The sequence below is a fragment of the Danio aesculapii genome, chromosome 15 (genome assembly GCF_903798145.1).
Source record: "Danio aesculapii chromosome 15, fDanAes4.1, whole genome shotgun sequence".
Lineage (NCBI taxonomy): Eukaryota > Metazoa > Chordata > Actinopteri > Cypriniformes > Danionidae > Danio > Danio aesculapii.
The window spans coordinates 15263125-15287747 of NC_079449.1; the positions used below are offsets into that span (position 1 = coordinate 15263125).

The window sequence follows — 24623 nt, forward strand, 5'->3', positions numbered from 1 at the left end:
TGTGAAAATTGTTCCTATTTGCTCTGCTAAACACGACTTGGGAAATATTTAAAAAAAACTTACATTTCTACAAACAGTTTGCTATTAATTTAGGCTTTAACTATATATCCATAAAAAGAACAAATAATATGCATGTGCACTTAGTTTTCAGAAACAGGCACTATGAATCCTGTTTTCAAATGTGCCCTCTTTTATCCTTTTTACGTCCCTGGGGCGTATTTTGCGATCTTCAGAAATGTAGATAGGGGTACGTTTCTATAATGAGCCTGAGTTGAAAACAACCCAATTCTGGAGTTTTTTTTCGCGACAACTTAATAGTTTAATGTTCAATCTCCTTAAATTTAGGGGTGTAACAGATCAGGGTTGTTTCGTAATTCGTATGGATCACAACCCACAGTTCAGAACACACATGACCCGTGGATTAATACATTTTTTACTGGTAGATTAATCCTAAATTTGCAACAATCGCAGAGAGATTGCCTCTTACGTCATTGAAATCACATGTATGAAAGCATTTAGGTTTTCCTGAAACATGTCCTCTTAAGGCCCAAGGTGTTTTTTTAATTCTCTTTGCTATTTGGGCTTGTTGGAACCTAATTAGAATAAAAAACTAAGTATCATCTTTTGTTATGATGTACTTTTAGAGAAAAAGGATGTCCATATATGTGGACTCGTGGTCCGAATTTACATAAAACAAATTTCCTGAATGTTTTTTTATGCATATTTAACATAGATTTTTTTTAAACTTGCTTTGACTATCAGAGAGGAAAAACTATTTTTTTCCCCATTTTGGACAGTTAAAAATAGTGTTTGGGACATTTCATATGCTGCAAAACAGTTGCAGGATGACAGTGTATGTCTGTAAGAAAATATAAAACATTCAAAGTATTTTAAATAGGCGCTTAAGAGCTAAAATGGGCTGTCCACGTATGTGGACACTCAAGACCTAGTAGGTTATAATGATAATGTAGGAAGTTGTGGTAGGTTAATCTGGATGTGTTGGTTTCATTAAAGGTGTTTTCTGTCACTTCTTGTTTAGCCTGCATTAAGCATAAACTGTGCGATTAATCATTAAAAAATCGGGATCTCAACAACCTTGCTACATTAATTATAAATGATGGTGATTTGCATGTGTTTATTAATCTTAAAAGATTCAGTCTTTATTATTTTGAGTTAGTTTTGAAGTTGCAAACAGTCAAATAACACAGAAGTACTGGGATAACAGTTTATAGTTTAGATAAAACCACTGATGTTTATGGTAAAGATTAAAATCACCGTCATATGCATTTAACTTGACTCAAAATGAAAGTTGTAGGCAGCAATTGTTTGACCAAAAGGTGGCGACAACCAGCCATCAAAAATATGCCACTGAATAATTCTTCAAAAATGATACATCTAGCAATGAAACATGAAGTTTTATGAGTGATTAACTTAATCATTTATTGAAAATGAGACTAAAAATAAATGTGGGTTGTACAAATGATAGTTTAGTTAGATTTATACATTTAGCGTTATCAGCAACAGTAGCAGTAACAGTGAATTTTTCACAGGACTGAATATTTTAGTTTATTTTTATTCAGCTGATTATTTCTTTATTTTATTTTTAATACAATTACAGGTTCTAAGTTCTGTTTGTTAAAACCAAAAGTTTCTTGCAGTACTGTTTTTGTAATAAATGGAAAGCAAATTACATTTATCTCCTCTTTTGGCTGATCTGGTCCGATCCTTGACTAAGATAACATAATGTTATCCGAACCATGAGATTTGTGATCCATTACACCACTATTTAAATTTGTAAAACTTAATAAGTTAACTTAATATCATTATGTTGTCCCAACACATATCGATTGTGAGGAACCCATCATATTTTACAGTGAAGACTGAAAAAATAATAATCAGTGATCCACCAACTTTAATTGCGTATTTATAACAACCGTATAGTCATGCCGATAGACTGTTAATTCCATAAAGCGATGATTTCCAAAGCATCTGTCATAGTCACTATTTTCGTGGAATTTCCTGTCAGAGCAACTGTCTATTTAGCAGTGAACTCAGCCTTCCATTACTTACTGCCCCATTTAGTTGGAGCCAGTCACGGGTGATTTACGTCTTTCTCTGAACCTCATGCCTGACGTGACTGTTGGCAACCTGTGACCTCACCATCCCAAGCCTTTAAAGAGGCGTCACATGGACATATGAAAACACAAGAGCGTATTCCCTACCATGCTGGATAAGAGATCCTGTAAAAATGTCCCATTCCATTCATACCACAGATAACCAGGACAAAGAGTAAAGTTGAGGCCGTCACACCCTGTTACTCTGTTCTTATCACTATATAAGAGCGCAGTTACCATTGTTCACTTTGACACATTTTTTTGCCATTACCCATATGTTTTTTGGAAATTATACTTTTTAATATTTACATAATTTCCAATCACTATTGTAGACATACATATTGTATAAATATAGTTGAAGTCAAAATTATGAGCCCTCCTGTGAATTTGTTTTTTCTTTTTAAATATTTCCCAAATGATGTTTAACAGAGCAAGACATTTTTCACAGTATTTCCTATAATATTTTTTCTTCTGGAGAAAGTCATATTTGTTTTATTTTGGCTAGAATAAAAGCAGTTTTAATTTTTTTTAAAACCATTTTAAGGCCAATATTTTTAGCCCCCTTAAGCAATATTTGTTTTCGATTGTCTACAGAACAAACCGTTGTTATACAATGATTCTAATTACCATAACTTGCCTAGTTAACCTAATCAACACAGTTAAGCCTTTAAATGTCACTTTAAGCTGAATACTAGTATCTTGAAAAATATCTAGTCAAGTATTATGTACTGTTATCATAGCAAAGTTAAAAGAAATCAGTTATTAGAAATGAGTTATTAAAACTATTATGTTTAGAAATGTGTAATGTACTGTTTTGAAAGGTTTCACTTGTCACATCTGTAATTACAAAAAGAAATATATATATATGCATAAAGTTATTTAGTTTATTATAGGTTTTGCCACTTCAGTGTAGTTTTGTTCTTCTCATTTATATAATATTCCGTTTTTGAATTGCAAAGTGTAATGAAGGGTTGTTGTATCTATCGAGTAGGGCTGGGCGATTAATCAAAAAGTAATCGAAATTGACATTCAGAATGTATAATCGATCAAATTTTTTTTCAGGTCGATTTTTTTCAATTACTATTCCTACTGCATGTGCAGTCATGTGACCCTGCTCTGATAACTACATATCGTGATGACGCATATCGCTAGCTCTGTGATTGGTCAATTTGGTAGCAGTGACAAGTGTGGGCAGAGCGGAAAGTCGAGGGAGAGCCCGTTGGAGTGAGCTCCAATGGAAACTTTTGCTTCGTGTTTACCTTATTAAAGTTGTTGCACATCCGCCGGTTAAAATATTTGTTTACAAAAGATGCAAGTAATGCATTGTTTAAAATATTATTTACAGGGTTTGCAAAAGTTATTTTATTAAAAGAAAAAAAATATTGCTTATTTTCTATTTTTAATATAAAAATCATTGAAAAAAGTTATTTATTTTCATTATTTACAAGAAAAAAGTGACAACAATTTTAGTTGTTTAATTGTTCAATAATCATAGATAGTAGATGTGTGTGTTTCCTTCAATTATTTTAAAGTCAAGTAATGCACCCTTCAATCAAAATCTCTCACTTGTAATATGTGAGCATATTTACTTTGCAAAACCTGTCACTAAACTATAAGGGCAAAAAATAAAAAAAATAAATAAATAAAACAACTGTTCATTAATCATAATTGAGTTAAAATGTTCAATTAATCGAGATTTAGATTTTTGGCCAAATCGCCCAGCCCTACTATTGAGTTTTATTCTGAAAAGAGTTGCTCCCTGCAATAAAAGAAGAGGCTGGTCTTTGAAATGGAAAGGTAAAACTCTTTTAGGGTGGTTTTAGAAGTAGATGTATTAAATATTGTATTATTGAAATAATAATAATTAAATAAAAACAACTTATAAAGTTTAATTAAATATTCATTTCTTTTCAGCTTAGTCCCTTTATTATTGCCACAACGGAATGAACCGCCAACTTATCCAGCACATGTTTTACGCAACGGATGCCCTTTCAGCCGCAACCCAACACTGGGAAACACCCATACACTCTCATGCACACACATACACTACAGACAATTTAGCTTACCCAATTTACCAACACCACGTTTTTGGACTTGTGGGGGAAACCGGAGCACCCCGAGGAATCCCATACAAACACGGGGAGAACATACAAACTCCACACAAAAATGCCAACTGACCCAACCTTTTTGCTGTGAGGTGTACGTGCTACCCACTGCGCCACTACGTCGCATAATTAAATATTTTTTAAAAATAAAACAATTGACTAAAATGAAATAAAATGTAATTAAATATTTTATTTTTAAATTATTGTTAAAAATAAACCAACTGACCAGCTGACTTATTTAAAATGTTATTTTCTGAATATTTTTGTATTTTGTATTTTCTTAAAAAATATTGTATTTTCTGCTTTCTGAAATGGAAAGGTAAAACTCTTTTAGGGTACTTTTAGAAGTAGATGTATTAAATATTGTATTATTGAAATAATAATCAATTAACTAATAATAATTAAATAAACAACTGATAAACTGTAATTAAATTTATGATTTTACTAAAATAAAATAAAATGTAAATGAAAATATGATTTTAAAATTATTTCTAAAAATAAACCAATTGACTAAAAATTTTACTATAAAATAAAAAAAACAATTAGAAAATAAATAAAAAATAGCTATATATATATATATATATATATATAAGTATATATTTCTTAAACAAACAAACAAATAAAGCAATTATTTTAAAAAAATGATTGTTTTTTTCTGTACAAGAAAAGACTATGTAACATGACAATTCTTGGGCAGGTGAGCTGAGAAGGACTCGTGGTTCAGATGGTTGTCTGAGTTTGTTAGGTCCAGCTCCCCTCTGTGCTGCACGTGCTTCACTCTCTCTGTCTTTTACTCATTCTGTGGTCATGCTTGATTTAAGACGGACGTGTGAAAGAATGTGGAGCCCCTCATGTGAACGCTGACCTTGCCCCATTTGCACACTCTCAATAAGCCGTCAGTGTATATGTACATGTATATGTGTATGCATATAAATATATATGAAGAGTTCCGTTGCAATGGCCTATAAGTGTCATCTGAAATTTTCTTCTAAAATTTGCTTTTTAAAAATCAGCCTCCTATGTTACTCAGTTATTTTACTTTAAAGGCAATGAAAAGAACCTGTTTATCACCATCAATGTGAAATGACTAAACCTACAAACAGGAGCCTGAGAAAACTGCTCATTTTAGAAGAACATTTCAGATGACACTTAGAGATTATTGCATCTGAACTAGGGATGCTCAAAATAACCTATTAACCATTAAAAAGTTTAAGTTATTATATATTAATAAATAAAATATATAAATTATATATATATTTAATTATATATATTTTTTTAAATATACAAAAATAAACAAATATTATTATATATATTTTTAAAGTTTGGCTGCATAAGGGGCCGATCACAGCAAACGCGCTTTTTGCGTTTAGGGGCATCTTTTGAATGGTTTACTAATGCACACAAGCGTTTTGCACGCTGTGTGCTTGCAGTTGAAAAAAGTTTTTGTTTTTAATTTTTATTGTGCATTAGTAATTTACAAATACAGCAAAAACAGCCAACAAGCAAAAATTCCAAAGATAATTGAAATTCCAAAAAAAAAAGAAGAAAAAAGTCAACTCTGAGTGGAAAAAGCATGTTACGTCAGTCGTGTCTTTTTCATTCTTCAATCAAATGAAAGCAGAGGTGGGGTTTCCTTTGATTAAATGCATATTTTCTGTGGAGTGATCGATTTGAGGTAGCCTGCTATTTTTATTTGACGGAAAATAAAATACATGATTGGACAAACAGCAAATGGCGGTTCTTAAAAAGGATGTAATCGTTTTGTCAAGTGAAAAATATCTAGGGCAGGACTATTTATTTCATTCATTTTATTTATTTTATTTAGTTTATTCAGTTTTTCTATGCTGTTGGAAACACTGCAGGTGCTTAAAGATGTGCTGTTGTTCTGATGTTCTATATGCTGTTGTTCACATGTTTTTTAAAATGCAATATTTAATCTGTCACACACAATATAGACAATTTAAAAAAAATTAAATGATAATTTTATATTAATCTGACCAGTTAACCGTTACTTTTCAGTTAACGAGCGACGGTTGTCAGTTGGCAAAATTAACCAAAATAAGCATCCCTAATTTGAACTCTTCATATACTATTCTTCAAATGGGCGATTCAGTGAGGTAGTGCTGAAGTACAGCAAGAAAGTCGCTGGTTCGAGCCTCAGCTGGGTCAGTTGGCGTTTCTGTGTAAAGTTCGCATGTTCTCCCTGGGTTCGCGTAGGTTTCCTCCGGGTGCTCCGGTTTCCCCCACAGTCCAAAGACATGCGGTACAGGTGAATTTGGTAGACTAAATTGTCCGTAGTGTATGAGTGCGAATGAGTGTGTGTGGATGTTTCCCAGAGATGGGTTGTGGCTGGAAGGGCATCCGCTGCGTAAAAATGTGCTGGATAAGTTGGCGGTTCATTCCACTGTGGCGACCCTGGATTTATAAAGGGACTAAGCCGAAAAGAAAATGAATGAATGAATGACAGTTGAAGTCAGAATTATTAGCCCTCCTGAAATATTAGCCCCACTGTATATTTCCCCCCCAATTTTTGTTCAACAGAGAGAAGATTTTTTTTTCAACACATTTCTAAACATCATAGTTTGAATAACTAATTTCTAATAATTGATTTATTTTATTATTGCCATGTTGACAGCACATAATATTTTACTATGTATTTTTCAATATACTAGTATTGACATTAAAGGCTAAATTAAAAACTGCTTTTATTCTAGTTGAAATCAAACAAATAATTCAATTCAATTCACCTTTATTTGTATAGTGCTCTTACAATGTAGATTGTGTCAAAGCAGCTTCACATAAAAGGTCATAGTAAATAGGAACAGTGTAGTTCAGTTTGTAGTGTTTAAGTTCAGTTCAGTTTAGCTCAGATCAGTGTGGTTTAATAATCACTACTGAGAGTCCAAACACTGAAGAGCAAATCCAACGATGCGCAGCTCTACAGATCTCAAACCATGCAAGCCAGTGGCGACAGCGGAGAGGGAAAAAAAAACTTCACTAATGGCGAAAGTGAAGAAAAAACAACCTTGAGAGAAACCAGAATCAGTTGGGGACGACCATTTTAATTTCTCCGCTGGCCAAACGTCTTGTGCAGAGCTGCAGTCTCAGCGGCGGAGGCTGGAAGCTGGCCTCAGCGAAGACTCATCTTGTCCCTGGAGGTCACAGGAATCAGTCTCATGTCCTCCACTCCTCCATGACCACCACAGTAGCTGCTCAGGATACGGCCAGGTCCAGGATATGGAAACCTTGGGATCATCTCGTCGTTGGTCTTGGATTGAATCAGTGACTCTGCGTAGTCTGAGGGCCTCGGGAAGAGTATCCCCAGGTGGAAATGGAGAATAAAGAGAATAGTTAGCGTAGCTGCTGTTCATAGTGTACATAAACAAGATGCATAATCTGCGTGGAAGCCCCCTAAGTGGTGCACTAAGTGTATGCTTTACTGAACAGATAGGTCTTTAATCTAGTTTTGAATTGGGAGAGTGTGTCTGAGCCTCGGACGTTATCAGGAAGGCTATTCCAGAGTTTAGGAGCCATAAATGAGAAGGCTCGACCTCCTTTACTCGACTTTGCTGTTCTAGGTACTACCAGAAGCCCTGAGTTTTGAGATCTTATAGAGCGAGTTGGATTGTAGCGAGACAGAAGATTGGTTAGATAAACAGAAGCTAGATTATTTAAAGCTTTATATGTAGGAAGCAATATTTTAAATTCAATACAAAACTTAACAGGCAGCCAGTGTAAGGAGGATCAAATTGGGGTGATGTGATCAAAATTTCTAGACCTGGTTAGAACTCTGGCAGCTGCATTTTGTACTAATTGAAGTTTGTTAATAGAGGATGCTGGGCAGCCAGCAAACAGTGCATTACAGTAGTCCAGCCTAGAAGTCATAAAAGCATGGACTAGCTTTTCTACATCTGAGATCGATAGCATACTTCATAACTTAGCAATATTTCTCAGATGAAAAATAAGATTTTCTCCAAAAGAAAAAATATTAAAGGAAATACTGTAAAAAATCCTTTTTCTGTTAAAGATAAATTGAGAAATATTTGAAAAAGGGGACCCCTTAAAAATTCTCAGTTTCTTAGATTGAAATTTGGATTTATTACATATAGGTTTGAGGAAAATGCTATTACAGTATTTGTTTTATTTATTTTATTTACATTTTTTCAAACTCTCCTGCAGAAAAAACATTGGATAATAAAATAAATATAAAGATATCTGAAAGCATGGCAGCATTTGTGTTTTTAATGCAAGAAAGGCAACATCAGTATTATAAAACAAAACATACATTTTACTCAAAACATACTGTAAGATCCACAAATCCAAGTGTCAAGTGGTCTCTTCATTTTTTCCATAGCTGTATATATATTTATATATGGTATATTATATAAATCATAACTCAGCGTATACTGTATGCATACACCCCATTTTGAAAATTTATATTTGTATCCATTTCTCAGTGAATATTGAGAAAGATATAATTTTGATAGAATTTTGTTCAAATTTTTGGTGCATTTGAACAAAACAGATTTATTAAACAGATATATTTTTTCAAATAATATTTTACTCACCAAAAATCTTTAGAAATAGAAAGTTTATACATTTAAATTCATGCAAAATATTGAAAAAAGAAATTACAAACTACAAAACCTCAACAAAATGTTATAAATTTTTAGTTTTTCTTCAATTTTGCTCTTTTTTAATTTTATATTTAATATTTTTCCCTAAAATAAAAATGTAGGTGTACTAATTTTGGACTGTTATCAAGTTATTTAGTTAGATTAGCTATAGATTTGTCTTCAGTACACTCTCAGAAATAAAGGTACGCCAGCTGTCACTGGGGTGGTCCCTTTTCGAAAGGTACAATTTTGTACCTTAAAGGTCCATATTAATACCTCAAGGGTACATACCTTAAAAGTACAAAAGTGTTCCTCCTAAATTTTTTAGGTAGTAATATATACTTGATTTACCAAAATGGACCCTTCAAGTACAAACGTGTACCTTTTGAAAAGGTACCACCCCAGTGACAGCTCACGTACCTTTATTTTTGAGAGTGTAGTGACTAATCTAATGTATATACACAAATATAATATTGTAAATTCTCAGATTGAAAATATTAATTTAAATGAGAGATTTCATATATGCTGAGCACTGTATATTGACATCAAACAGTTGCTACTACACTCTTTTTGGAATGCATTTAGCTTCTTCACCATTTGGAGGCGCTCTATACAAACATTTGCACATATTGTGTCCAACAGAACTAACAGAGTTATTTATACTTTTTAATGTGGATTATTGTCTGCATACATCCTGAAATTGTAAAAAAAAAACAGCATCTCCAGCCGCCCGGCCATATCCTTGTGAGAAAAGTCATTATGTATGACAGTGAACGGCTCCTGTAACACAAAAAAGGAGGATTTTCTTCCTCCTCGGGGTCTTATCTGACCTGGATTTGAAGCAGTTCAGCAAACGGATTATGGCTGGTGGCCTGAAGGATGACATATTGCTACATTCTCTCTGTGGCGGAGGCTGGCACGCTCAGTGGGTGGCATGGCTGTGGCATGAAGCCCAGAGCGGTGCCAAAGCCAGGCACTTGACTCCTAATTTCCATGTCAATGGGCCAGTGCTGAGATTTACAATGTGGCCAATTTGCGGCGGTGCAGTTGTGCTCCTCTGCCATTCTGTCTGCCATGCAAGATAACAATGATGAGCTGATCTGGTGGGACTGACTCATACCGGTCCAGTTGCCATGACTAGTGTATTTTCTCACGACTGACAGGGAGGAAAGGGCTGTTGTAACCGATGCTGGGTTATTGAATACCATTCATTCCGGATGAGGAACGGATTGCCGAGGGCTAACACTTTTGTGAGGAAAAATCACTAATCTGTGGAAAGTGAACAAACATGAAAAGTACTACTTTTGAGAATAAATATTGTGAAAATATGTATTATTAAATATTAAATGATTTATTAGTATGTACTTTTAAATTTAGTAATAAAATAACAAAAGTTATTTAGTCGTATTAATAAATATGATTAATTTCTCATTTTTAGCATTATATCTACTGCATTAATTATGTTGTACAAAAAATATATATATGTATTTTTATTAAGAAATCTCGTATGCCCATCAAGTCTGCATTTATATAATCAAAATACAGAAAAATGTAAATATTTCTATAAACAAAACAATTTATATTTTAAGATACATTTTAACATATTTTTAAAATCTAATTCAATCTTCAGATTTAGTATAAAGGATAATCTTGAAAATTATTCTGGCATTACTAAGATTGAACTGGCATGGTTTGAAATTTTACATACCTGACTTCATTACCTTTTAATGAAGAGGTGTCACAATATGGAGTCCTGCAAGGCTCTGTATGTGGACCATTGCTTTTCTTATTATTTCCATATTATCTTCTTTATTATTATCAGTGTTGGACTCTTTTTTAGGAAGTAACATTAGAAATTTGATCAATACATCCTTACAAAAACAACATATTCATTTCTGAAAAGAAAAAAACACAGACCTCAGACTTTTTGAATGATAATATGGCACAAACTATGACTATCTTCCTTATCCATAAGTGGAAATTTATCTTTGGCTTCACCGCATAATTACATCAACATCCACATCACATATATCATGAAAAAACAAGTACAAATACACTCACCATCCACTTTATTAGGGACAGCTGTCCAATTGCTTGTTAACGCAAATCTCTAATCAGACAATCACATGGCAGCAACTAGCATGCATTTAGGCATGTAGACATGGTCAAGACGATCTGCTGTAGTTCAAACCGAGCATCAGAATGGGGAAGAAAGGGGATTTAAGTGACTTTGAACATGGCATGGTTGTAGTTGCCATACGGGCTGGTCCGAGTATTTCAGAAACTGCTGATCTACTGGAATTTTCACGCACAACCATCTCTAGGGATTACAGAGTATGGTCTGAAAAAGATAAAATATCCAGTGGCAGTTCTGTGGGCGCAAATGCCTTGTTGACACCAGAGGAGAATAGCCAGACCAGTTCAAGCTTATAGAAAGGTGACAGTAACTCAAATCTGCAGCAACTGCGTGATGCTATCATGTCAATATGGACCAAAAACTCGGAGGAATATTTCCAGTACCTTGTTGAATCGATGCCACGAAGTATTAAGGCAGTTCTGAAGGCACAACAGGGTCCAACTCGGTACTAGTAAGATGTACCTAATAAAGTGGCCAGTGAGTGTACATTCAATATCATATCATAAATCACATTAAAAACACAAGTAACCCTATTCATACTTAAAATACAGTGTTTGAAATTCTAATTGAAGTTGGCACAAATGACATTTGATACATTTTATATTTAAAGGACAATAATAGTCTTCAGTAATGTGCTTTCTGTTTAATTCGCATTTGATACATTTCATTAAGTTGTTGTTGTGGTTTACAAACTATAACTTATAAGTTAAACCTTATTTTATCACTGCAAAGCACATGCATCTCATTCCTGAAAAAAAGCTAATTGTTTTGACTCAAGACTCCGCATGGGGGGCCTTATTTGAGCATTATAAACAAATGCATCTTCTTTTGTCAAAGTCAAGAGGGTTAATGGTCCGTCGCAGAAGGGCAAGACTGAGTGGCGCTAATGTCTTAGGGACGACAAAAAAAGTCTTCTCATTGTCTTTGACTTGTGAAACTCAAAGGTCAGGCAGACCAGACTTCATAAGCTCATATCACTTAGATTCAGACCTCTACCTGACAACCAGCTCCAAACTAAAACTGGAACTTTGCTTTTTCGGTCACACTTTACAATAAGGTTTCATTAGTTAACGTGTTTTAATATAACTATAAAACTAATACAAAGTCTTAACATATTCATGTTTTTAACATGAGTTAATGCATCGCAAATTAGCATGAACTAACAATAAACAACTATACTTTCGTTAACAAATGATAACAGATAAATACTGTAATACATGTGTTGTTCACTGTTTATGTGAGTATATGCATTAACTAGTAGCTTATTGTAAAGTGTTACCAATTTTTCTTCATCATCTCTTTATATCTTTCTCTACAAACTTTAATTTGAGATTTAAACAAATAAGTAAAAATCTCACCCGTGTTATTTAATGAAACTTAATGATTACCAGACTTATTACTGTAGTTATATTTACTAAAAATACCATGTTTTCTCTGATCTGTGCTCCGATTCTTTCTTTATGGTTGAAAATTCTGCACTTATCAACACTTTTAAAGTGTTAAAAAGTGTTTGAAAAACACGTCAAATGACAAACCACTCCATGAAAAGTGGATTAGTTATTCATATGCAAAAATAAAATCAATTTATTTTATTCGAAAACAAATAACATGCTATAAACTGCTAGATTGTGAAATGTAAATATAAATAAGGGTAGATTTCATAAAAAAGGTCAAAAAGAATTTTAGTCATTCCAATGAGGTCAAAAAAAAAAAAAAAAACAATGCAATGATGTATTCAAATAGATAATATATAGACATTTTGTCTTGCTGAAACAGCCATCTTGGTTTCATCTTCAACATCCTGCTAATGTAGATGTTGGACTGAAGCAGCTAGTATTAACTTACAATGATGAAGGACAGAGGGTTGCTGAAGATCTACTGAGAGATACAGTTTACTTATATAGCACATTTAATACACAATGGTAATTCAAAGTGCTTTACATAAACAAAAATAAAAGAAACAAGTATAAGAAAATAAAAACAACAGAATAAAAATGATTAAAAATAGATTCAAATGTGTTAAAACATATTTTTAAAATAAGAAAAAGAAAAGAAAGAGATATTAGTGCGATCTGTAGCACAGCTAAACAGATGTGTTTTAAGTCTTGATTTGAATGTGCCGAATGTTTTAGCTGATCATTTATCATGTATAAATCTGATCATTGACCATCTCATTATTGATCATATCTATTACCAATGCTATCTCACCGCGATTCGTAACGTTTTGATTTAGTGGCTAATTCGTATGAATTTGTACAATCACATTCGCACAATTTAGTATGATTTGCTTAACCCCATTGATAGTTAGGTTCAGGGGTGGGGTTGGGTGCCACGCCTTCTTTTTAAAATTGTACATTTTCGTACGACTGAACTCGCCTCTAAACTGACTAAATGTAAAATAGTTATGTTTCCTCGTGAGATCAGGGTGATATTACCAATATTAGCTGATATTACCAATTGAAACTTCTTCCCAAACTCTGACATTTTGATGTTAGTGTATCGCTTAAAACTGGCTTATGAAGTTCTAGACTGTTGTGCCTCTTTGTTTGCTCTCTGAAGGAATGTCATCATCTTGAGTCTAATTTGTAAAGCCTTTTACCATACCCACATTCCATGAGATGTTTCGTGCCTTGTATGCCCCCCCCCCCCCCCTTTACAACCAAACCATGTATTTCTAGTGTCTGAGACAAATGTGTCCCATTCTGGTATGACAGCCGTCAATAGCATCATTGTGTGGATGAGAGGGAGCCTCTGCCTTGGGGCTCCAGATCTCCAGAAAGACTGGAGTGTTTCCGCCTGCTGTGTCTCCCGCAGCGGGACGTTACTGTTAAATGTTCCTTTCAGTTCATCCTTGCCCTCTTTCCTGCTCCTCTGGCCCCTTCACTTCCTGTTGGTAAAGGGGCAACCCTGTTGATTTACGGCCTGGTGAGTGAGGTAGGTGAAGGGTAATTTATAGCTCTGAGCAGGACGGGACAGTCTATTTATACTCTCTGGCAGGGGTGTCCGGGGAGCAGTGAAAGTAGCAGTGGGAAAAGGGAGAGGAATCCACACACGCCTCTGTTTGCACCACTATGGCAGCTGGGATTCTCGCTAGTACTGGTTTAAATGTGTGTGGCAATGATCTGTCTGTCTGTCTGTCTGTCTGTCTGTCTGTCTGTCTGTCTGTCTGTCTGTCTGTCTGTTTGTCTGTCTGCCGAGTTAAATTAGTTGAATTGGGTTAAATTTGGTGTTTAAATTTAATTTAAAAATAAGCATTTTTAGAGTGTATGCATGTCTGTCTGTCTGATTTAAGATTTTTGTCACACACACGCACGCACGCACGCACGCACGCACGCACGCACACACACACACACACACACACACACACACACACACACACACAGACTATCTATCTATCTATCTATCTATCTATCTATCTATCTATCTATCTATCTATCTATCTATCTATCTATCTATCTATCTATCTATCTATCTATCTATCTATCTATCTATATAGAGTGTCTGTTTAATACAGATAGATAGATAGATAGATAGATAGATAGATAGATAGATAGATAGATAGATAGATAGATAGATAGATAGATAGATAGATAGATAGATAGATAGATAGATAGATAGATAGATAGATAGAAAGAAGGATGGATGGATAGACAGCTAGATATATGGATGGACGGACGGATGGACAGATAGATAGATAGATAGATAGATAGATAGATAGATAGATAGATAGATAGATAGATAGATAGATAGATAGATAGATAGATAGATAGATAGATAGATAGATAGATAGATACATAGATACATAGATAGATAAATACATAGATAGAAGGATGGATGGATAGACAGCTAGATAGATGGACGGACGGACGGACGGACGGACGGACAGATAGATAGATAGATAGATAGATAGATAGATAGATAGATAGATAGATAGATAGATAGATAGATAGATAGATAGATAGATAGATAGATAGATAGATGGATGGATGGATGGATGGATGGATGGATAGATAGATAGATAGAGGGATGGATGGATAGATAGATAGATAGATAGATAGATAGATAGATAGATAGATAGATAGATAGATAGATAGATAGATAGATAGATAGATAGATAGATAGATAGATAGATAGATAGATAGATAGATAGATAGATAGATAGATAGATAGATAGATAGATAGATAGATAGAAAGAAGGATGGATGGATAGACAGCTAGATATATGGACGGACGGACGGATGGACAGATAGATAGATAGATAGATAGATAGATAGATAGATAGATAGATAGATAGATAGATAGATAGATAGATAGATAGATAGATAGATAGATAGATAGATAGATAGATAGATACATAGATAGATAAATACATAGATAGAAGGATGGATGGATAGACAGCTAGATAGATGGACGGACGGACGGATAGATAGATAGATAGATAGATAGATAGATAGATAGATAGATAGATAGATAGATAGATAGATAGATAGATAGATAGATAGATAGATAGATAGATAGATAGAGGGATGTATGGATGGATGGATAGATAGATAGATGGACGGACAGATAGATAGATAGATAGATAGATAGATAGATAGATAGATAGATAGATAGATAGATAGATAGATAGATAGATAGATAGATAGATAGATAGATAGATAGATAGATAGATAGATAGATAGATAGAAAGGAGCAATACTAATTAATTACATGTACTAACTTTGTTATAGTTAGAATGCGAGTTAGGTTTAGGGTTGCATATAACTATGCAGAATTAATTGTATAATTACTATTGTACGTACATGGAACATGTGTAACAAGGACACCTTAAAATAAAGAGTTACCAATATTGTCCTCGTGTACTTGTCCAAAAAAGAGAAAGATTGCAATAATTTTTCAAACAGTACATCAAACTAAAACTGAACTTAAACTCAGTATGAGCTCAGGCATTTCCTCCAGGTGTGTTCTGTCCATATTACTTTTGCATAAAAGTATGACAGAAGTAATCTTATTTTAAACGAATCATCTGAGACAAAGTTGTTATTCAAAAGTATCAACTGAAACCCCCATTAAGGCTGTGGGAAAGCACACGAGTGTTGGCGTCATTCAGAGTTTTAATGCAGAGTGTTGTTCAGTCTGTCTCTGAAACCCAGGAGCACTAAAAAGATACGGCCCTAAAAAAATCAGTGCTGGCTCATGTAGCTGGTTATTTTTGGCTCTGTACTTCAAGGCAAAACACAGACCCTTGACTGAATGAGCGTGTCTAATTTAACGACTCTGTCTAATCAATTTAGTCCTCTGTGGTTATTGGTCTGTAATGTCTCCTCTTGTCTGCTTGCAGGAGTCTCCTCAGGTCGTATCTCCGTGGTCTGAATCCATGATGCAGCTCATGAAGAGGTTAGATCAGCTCAATCTGGACATTGAGGAGGCTCTGAGCGCTGGCTCCTCCCCCTCTGACACGCCCAGCCCTGCCCGCAGATACACAGCCAATGATAGAACAGCACTGCAGGTTATTATTAATCTCTTTCTTCTGATGTATATTGTGATTTGGGTCACACTTTACAATAAGCTTTCATTAGTTAATGTATTTACTAACATGAAGTAATCATGAACAGTACATGTACAGCATTTATTAATCAGTTCAGGATTTCCTAATTTTTATTTATTTATTTATTTTTGTTTAGTTAATTTGTTTACAGGGTCGATGCACATTAATAAACATTACTGTAAAATGTCCCAGAAGTAGCCAAGAATGGCTTTTTTTCATCTGTAGACCCCTTACAGAATGTTAAAAAGTCACACCTAAAATAGAAGCACAGAATAATAACATAAAATACAATTTGATATCTAAAATACAATTAAAAAGTAATAAACAACAGACTGATGGCAGCAGAAGAGGACAAAAGGTGTCAAGAATACAGTACTAATGCTGACAATGCTGATTTGTCACTAACCAATTTTTAACATGAGACTGAAAAGAACGAAAAGTAAGTGATCTTCTAATTGTTGGTGGGATGGAGTTCCATTCTCTAGCACAGTGTTTCCCAACCCTGTTCCTGAAGGCACACCAACAGTACACATTTTCAAGCTCTCCCTAATCCAACACACCTGAATCAACTCACCAGAACATTAGAAGAGACTCCAAAACCTGAAGTGAATGGGTGAGAGAAGGGAGACATCCAAAATATGTTCTGTTGGTGTGCCTCCAGGAACAGGGTTGGGAAACACTGCTCTAGCAGCTTTCACTGAAAATACTGACTGACTAAATTTACTTTTTTTGAGAGGAATAATACAATCCCCTCTTTCACCACCTCTTGTAGGTCGGTGAGCAGTCGTTCTAATATTCACAAACTGATTTAGTGGTGAAGTCGGGTTATGTAAAGTCTTAAACATTAAAAAGATGTGTACATATTTAATTAAATTTTCCCAACTAAGCAGGTTATATTTCTTTAATATTGAACAATGGTTCCTAATGCATTATTAAGATCCAAATTCATGCTTGTTAACAATAGTTAATACACTGTGAGTTAACATGAACTAACAATGAACAACTGTATTTTCATAAACTATTGTTAACTATTGTTAATAAATTGTAAAGTGTGTATGGATGTTTCCCAGTGATGGGTTGCAGCTGAAAGGGCATCCACTGCGTAAAACATATGCCGGATAAGTTGGCTGTTCATTCCGCTGTGGCGACCCCAGATTAATAAAGGGACTAAACCGAAAAGAAAATTAATGAATGAATGAATATATTCCTTCATTCCTTCATTCATTTTTCTTTGACTTAGTCTCTTTATTCATTAGGGGGCGCCACAGCGGAATGAACCACCAACTTATCCGGCATATGTTTTACACAGCGGCTGCCTTTCCAGCTGCAACCCAGTACTGGGAAACATCCATACACACTCATTCACACACACATTTAGTTTATCCAATTCACCTATAGCGCAGGTCTTTGGACTGTGGGGAAAACTGAAGCACCCGGAGGAAACCCATGCGAACACAGGGAGAACATGCAAACTCCACACAGAAATGCCAACTGACCCAGCCGGGACTCGAACCAGTGACCTTGCAGCGACAGTGCTAACCACTGAGCCACTGTGTCGCCCTTTAATAAATCTGTTTAATAAATATGTTTTGTTCACGTTTTGAGCTAAAATATATGACCTATATTCACTGAGAAATGGATAAAATAGGGCAAAAAATAGGGTGTACTCATTTATGTTGAGCACTGTGTGTATGTGTGTTTTTTCAGCCTCTAGATTCAGTCTAATTTACTTAAAATTATACTTAATATTGAAATTGTAATTAAAATACTCATTATTTTGTTTAAATGAAGGGAATATTTGAGAGTGCACACACATAGCATCATTTTTTCCACACGTCAGTTAATGTAATGTTGAATGATTGAAGATATATTTCACAAAAAAATGTCTATATATAAAGTAGCCAACATTTGTGGATCAAAAAAGTTTTTCAAAATTGTCCTTAATCAATAATGAGTGTTATTCAGTGGTTTTAGACTTCAATGAAAGGTGATGAACCACTTAAAATGTTGAAAGAGTGAAAGAGAAAGAAAGAGAGTTCATTTTTAATAATACATACATACAGTGCATTCAGAAAGTATTCATAGCGCTTCACTTTTTCCCATTTTTTATGTTACAGCCTTATTCCAAAATAAATTAAATTCATTTATTTTATCAAAATTCTACACACAATACCCCATAATGACAATGTGAAAAAAGATTTGTTGAATTTGTTGCAAATTTATTACAAATAAAAAACCTGAAAAATCACATGTACAGAAGTATTCACAGCCTTTGCGCAATACTTTGTTGATGCCCCTTTGGCAGCAATTACAGCTTCAAGTCTTTTTGAATATGATGCCACAAACTTGGCACACCTGTCTTTGGGAATTTTTGCCCATTCCTCTTTGCAGTACCTCTCAAGCTCTATCAGGTTGGATGGGAAGCAATTTTAGTCTCATCAGACCAGATAATTTAGTTTCTTATGTTCTGAGAGTCCTTCAGATGCCTTTTGGCAAATTCCAGGTGGGGAGTGGCTTCCGTCTGGCCACTCTACTATACAGGCCTGATTGGTGGATTGCTGCACAGATGGTTGTCCTTCTGCAAGGTTCTCCTCTCTCTACAGAAGAACGCTAGAGCTCTGACAGAGTGACTATCGGGTTGTTGATCACTTTCCTGACTAAGCCCCTTCTTCCCCGATCACTCAGCTTAGATGGCCGGCCAGCTCTAGGAAGACTTCTGGTGGTTCCAAACATCTTCCACTTACGGACGATGGAGGTCACTGTGCTCATTGGAACTTTCAGAGCAGCAGAAATTTTTCTGTAACCTTCAACCAATTAACCAATTAAGCTGCTGAAACTTCTTAAGAATGATCGGTGGAAACAGAATGTACCTGAGCTCAATTTAGAGCTTCACGGCAAAGGCTGTGAATACTTATGTACATGTGATTTTTCAGATTTTATATTTTGAATAAATTTGCAACAATTTCGGGGCGACGCAGTGGCGCAGTAGGAAGTGCTGTCGCCTCACAGCAAGAGCTGTGTTCGAGTCTCGGCTGGGTCAGTTGGCGTTTCTGTGTGGAGTTTGCATGTTCTCCCTGCGTTTGCGTGGGTTTCCTCTGGGTTCTCCGGTTTCCTCCACAGTCCAAAGACATGTGGTACAGGTGAATTAGGTAGGCTTAAATTGTCCGTAGTGTATGAGTGTGAATGAGTGTGTGTGGATGTTTCCCAGAGATGGGTTGCAGCTGGAAGGGTATAAAGGGACTAAGCCGAAATGAAAATGAATGAATGAATGAATGCAACAATTTAAAAAAATCTTTTTTTACATTGTCATTATGAGGTATTGTGTGTAGATTTGGAATAAGGCTGTAATATAAAAAAATGTGGTAAAAGTGAAGCACAATGAATACTTTCCAGATGCACTGAATATACTTTTTATCTGTCATTAAATTCACATGGTTTACTTATATGTTTTTAAAGTCTAACAATATGCAGAATAAAAATAATATGAATATATAAAAGCCCAGAGTTAAAGTAGTGTGTCGGCTAAAGTGCGTGCTGTGCCAGTGCATGGCGTCTGTCTGTGCTATGGTTTAGACAGAATGTGCTGTATGCTGGCAGAAAGTAGATCAGACTGGTGACGCTGACACAGAGGTCTATTGTCTTGGGAGTTTGCCATAGGGAACATTCAATGTCGTTTAAAAAAAAATGCATGCAAGCTCACGACAGAACCACCCTGTAGCAAGAGTTCACAGCAAGACAAAAGTGCCTTTTGGTTCCTCGAGACAACGATGTCTTGTGCTAGGGGTTTGTTGATCTGTTTGCATCACTATATCCTTTAGGGATGGTAAGTGAAATGACATGATGGATTTCAGAGCTCTTGTTTTTAGTGAAAGACGAAATCTATGTCTTCATGTTGCTTATGTCAAGGTCATAATTTTTTCTTCAGGTTCTTCTGTTATCAATAGATTGACTTTCTGAAGTGTTGCGTGCATTGATGTTTTCTTGTCTGGATCAAACACATGCCGTTTGATTGTAATGGTTGTGTTGTTGTTTCAGAGCGGTGCTGTGGAGGGAAATCAGTCCATCAACTGGATCAACATGGCAAGAAGAAGCGACACGAGGGAACGCCACAGTCAAGAGAGACACGCAGGAGCCACTTCCTCTATGGGGAGATCACATGCTAGAAAGACAGAGGTGAGCATTTCAGCTTTTTATCATTATTATGAATTGTTCTCTATAGTGTCACCACCAGGAAGTATTTAGAAACTTGAAGTCAAAATTATTGGCCCATTATTAGCCCTCTTTTTATTTCATTTTTTTTTATATATTTCCCAAATGATGTTTTAACAGAGCAAGGAATTTTTCACAGCATTTCCTGTAATAGTTTTTCTTCTAGAGAAGTCTTATTTGTTTCATTTTGGCTAACATAAAAGCAGTTTTTAATTATTGTGACAATATTTTTGATTACTTTTTGTTAAGGTAATTTTTTTCTTGGACATAAATAACAATAGTTTGAACTAAAGTTCAATTATACTTGGAGAAAAACCAAAACATTTACATTTAAAATAACTTTGTTTGCTGGTGTGTGATTAATTTGATTAATAATTATATTACCCACAATATGTTTTATTAAATAAAAACGTTTTTTGTCATTATTGTAGGTTTGCTACTGTTCTCAATCATTCCAATAATCTTATTTATCTAGTAATTAATCATTAGTATTAACTAGTAGTAGTTTAGTGATATTTAGACGTGATTTCCGTGATTTGATATTTGAATAATTAATGCATTGAAATGAATTCACTGAATTGTGTTTAAATGTGTCACAGTTTAATTTCTGATTTACAGCTTACGTTTCTGGTATCTGATTAAGAAGAGTTTATCTGTATGTAAACCTTTCACTTAGTTTTTCTCTGTGAAGTCTTTCCTAATGAACACAGAGACCAAAATGTTTGTGGAGTTGAGCTTGATGGACTGCAACTGCTTTTCTGAATTAACAGGACTGAGTTAAATAGATTGTCCCTTGCTAATCCAAACAGGATTCCACTTTAGTCTGGGGGATTAAATTAATGAACTCAGTGCGACTCCAAATGAAGTCCTTTAGTGGGCAGTTTAAGGACATCACATCTTGTTTGAAATCCAACCCAATGTAGTTGGTAGGTTGCAACCAGAAATGTTTAAAGCCCTAAAACTGGTTTTGTAATGAGTTTTTTTTTAACGTTATTGCAATGGGAATTCACTTCATCAATCTCCCAAATATACTGTATACCTGAAAATAATAGTTCACCCAAAAAAGCAATTTTTCTGTTAACTTATTCAACTTCAGTCCATTCAGGACTCTTAACTGTAGTCCTACCATCGGAGTAAAAAGTAAAAACAAAAACAAAAACAAAAAAAAACAGGCAATGCAAAGTAAATACTTGTGGCTCCTGAAGTCTAATTAAGCAAAATAATGCAATAAACTGGAAATTATTTACAATTTTTTATTAATAGCCTTAGGAAAAAGCAAAAACTGATTTATTGGACAGTTTATTTCTGTTTGTTTACATGATTGTGCAAAACATACAGGTAGTTTTATGTGTTAAAGCACCCAGCAAATTATATAAAACACATGTCTAAAGCATATCAAGTGAATATAATAGATTTATCAACTCAGCATTTTACATAAACCATAAAAAAAGGTTCTAAGAACCATTTTTTGGTACCCCAAAGAACCTTTCAGTCAGTAGTTTTTCGATCATTTTATTTATCAGGCCGTTGCCACGGCGGAATGAACCTCCAACTCTTCCAGCATATGTTTTAAGCAGCGGCTGCCCTTCCAGCCGCAACCCAGTACTGGGAAACACCCATACACTCTCACACTGCACCCAATTTAGTTCATTCAATTCACTTATACCAACATGTATTTGGACTGTGGGGGAAAACAGAGCACCCGGAGAAAACCTGCGTCAACATGAGGAGAACATGCAAACTCTACACAGAAATGCCAATTGGCCCAATCAGAGCTCAAACCAGAGACTGTGCTGCCTCAGTAGATCTTAAAAGAGCTATTTTTCCTAGATGTAAGAACATAGTAATGATCTAAAGAACTATTTATCCATTTAGAATTGAAAGTTGACAGGAGGTTCTTCATGAAACTATTACACAATTTCAACTAAAAAGTGAACAATTTGTATGCATTTCGGCCATTCATTTACATGACAGCAGTTTTGGCGGCCTAAAAATATAAGCTTTTAAAAATGGCTGTCAGAGTGCAGGTTTTTGAAAAGAAAAGTGTACAACAATAAACCTAGAAAAAGTAGTTGTGTAAATTGTATTATGCATATTATATTGTCTATAGGTAAGTGCGAGTGCATAATATAGCATTTTTACACTTTTTCTTGTCTTCTGTTGTTTGTAAATTGATGTAATGCAAACATACCCTATCATAAAAAGTATACTACAGAAAATGTGATGGACAAAATGTACAATTTAGCATGAATAAATGTATGTTTTATTGTGTTTTGATTGGCCATGGAGTACAATTAGACAGTTCAGACTGTTGCAGGTGGCACGTCAGTTATACAACCCTAAATCAGAAAAAGTTGGGAAAGTATGGTAAAACGTAAATAAAAAAGAAAGTAGTGATTTCTAAATTCTAAATTTCTAACTGACTTGTATTACATTGCAGACAATAAAACAAACATTATTTAATCTGTTCCCTATGGTTTTATTTAATAAATTTTTTTTTTAAATATATATTCCTTTTTTGATTCTTGCAACACATTTATATAGACGAATTACCAACCTATGTCACACATGACGTCACACGGGTTCATGGTTGCAAAAAGAGACCGCTGGCGATAGTAAACATGTCGTGTTGTGCGGTAGGATGCCAAATTCGAGTCCAAAAATAGAAAACTTAACTTTTACCGTACACCACACTCCTTTTAATGCCAACCGCAGACGTCTTTGGCTAAAAGGGAGCTGAATGAAGTGAGGACCTAATTAAAAATGCTCGACTCTGCAGTTCTTATTTCATATCAGGTAAGTTCACAATATGCTGAATCATACACATTACTCATTTTTGATTGCTGCAATGATTTCAGCAAAAACAGTTACATACGGTTAATTAAACTGCGGACACTGAATGCTAAGAATGAAACGTGAAAGTGTAAGTTATTGAGGTAAAGTTGGTTTTATATTCACACATTCATTCAGTGACAACTTGTAACACACTCCCTATATTGTTTACCACGGCACTTTAAATATTTGGTCTGGTTGAAATATACATGGCGTCCCTGGAAAACAAGGCATCAGTTTGTGCTTCAAATTTTCTTTGCACTTTTTAGCATTAATGGTGCCAGAAGTGCAAGTTACCTTTGCCAAGGGCACTGACACAACCCTCTGCCATGACAGACCCTGGCTTTTAGAATTGTTGCGGGTAACAGTCTGGATGATCCTTTTCTTCTTTGGTTCGGAGCACACAGTCTTCTTTGGTTCGGAGCACACTGTACACATTTCCACTGTGTGATGGTCCATTCTAGATGCCTCCAAGCCCTGAGAAATCGACAGTGTATTTTTCATACTGTTCCAACTTTTTCTGATTTGGGGTTGTAGGTCTTGGGAAAAAAATTACTCTCGACAAAAATCGGTATCGGCAGGTCATACTTACCAAAAAATCTGAAATTGGAATCAGCCAAGAACATTGCAATCAGTGCATCTCTAGTCAAGACCTCTTTTTTCTAAATCATCCAGTCTGTTGTGAAGGTAAGAGTGTCGTTTCAGGTTGTGCGTGGCCTGTAAAACATTCTCAGTTTGTTTGTAAGCAGCCCAGGCGTTCTCCAGCAGAGATTACAGAGGTCTGGATGTGTATCCTGCTGCTCAGAGGAAGTGCAGAAAGAGCTGACAACTGAGCGATTGATTTATTGGTCCTGGGCTCGTGTGAAAGATACCGAAAGGAATGTTCTATCATTCTGGAAACGAATCTGACATGCAATGGATGGAAAAATAAGAGTTTTCACGGACGATCACCGCAGCTGATTTACAGCTGTTTTAGTCCGGCTTTAGATCGACCGCAATTTATGGTGGACTTTGTGAACTATTCTGTCTAGAGCCACCCCGGCTTTGTAAGAAACAGCAAAA

The 24623-nt window shown here is 35.0% G+C and overlaps 1 protein-coding gene across 1 annotated transcript in view; it reads left to right on the forward strand.

The window, feature by feature from the left end:
* The window catches only part of stard13b (StAR-related lipid transfer (START) domain containing 13b), a 176841-nt gene that overhangs the window by 14272 nt on the left and 137946 nt on the right, over nt 1–24623 (forward strand). Inside the window, exons 3-4 of the mRNA XM_056473145.1 lie at nt 16314–16481; nt 20556–20693. Of these exons, the coding sequence (XP_056329120.1) occupies nt 16314–16481; nt 20556–20693 (306 nt within the window). The remainder of the gene's footprint in view (nt 1–16313; nt 16482–20555; nt 20694–24623) is intronic.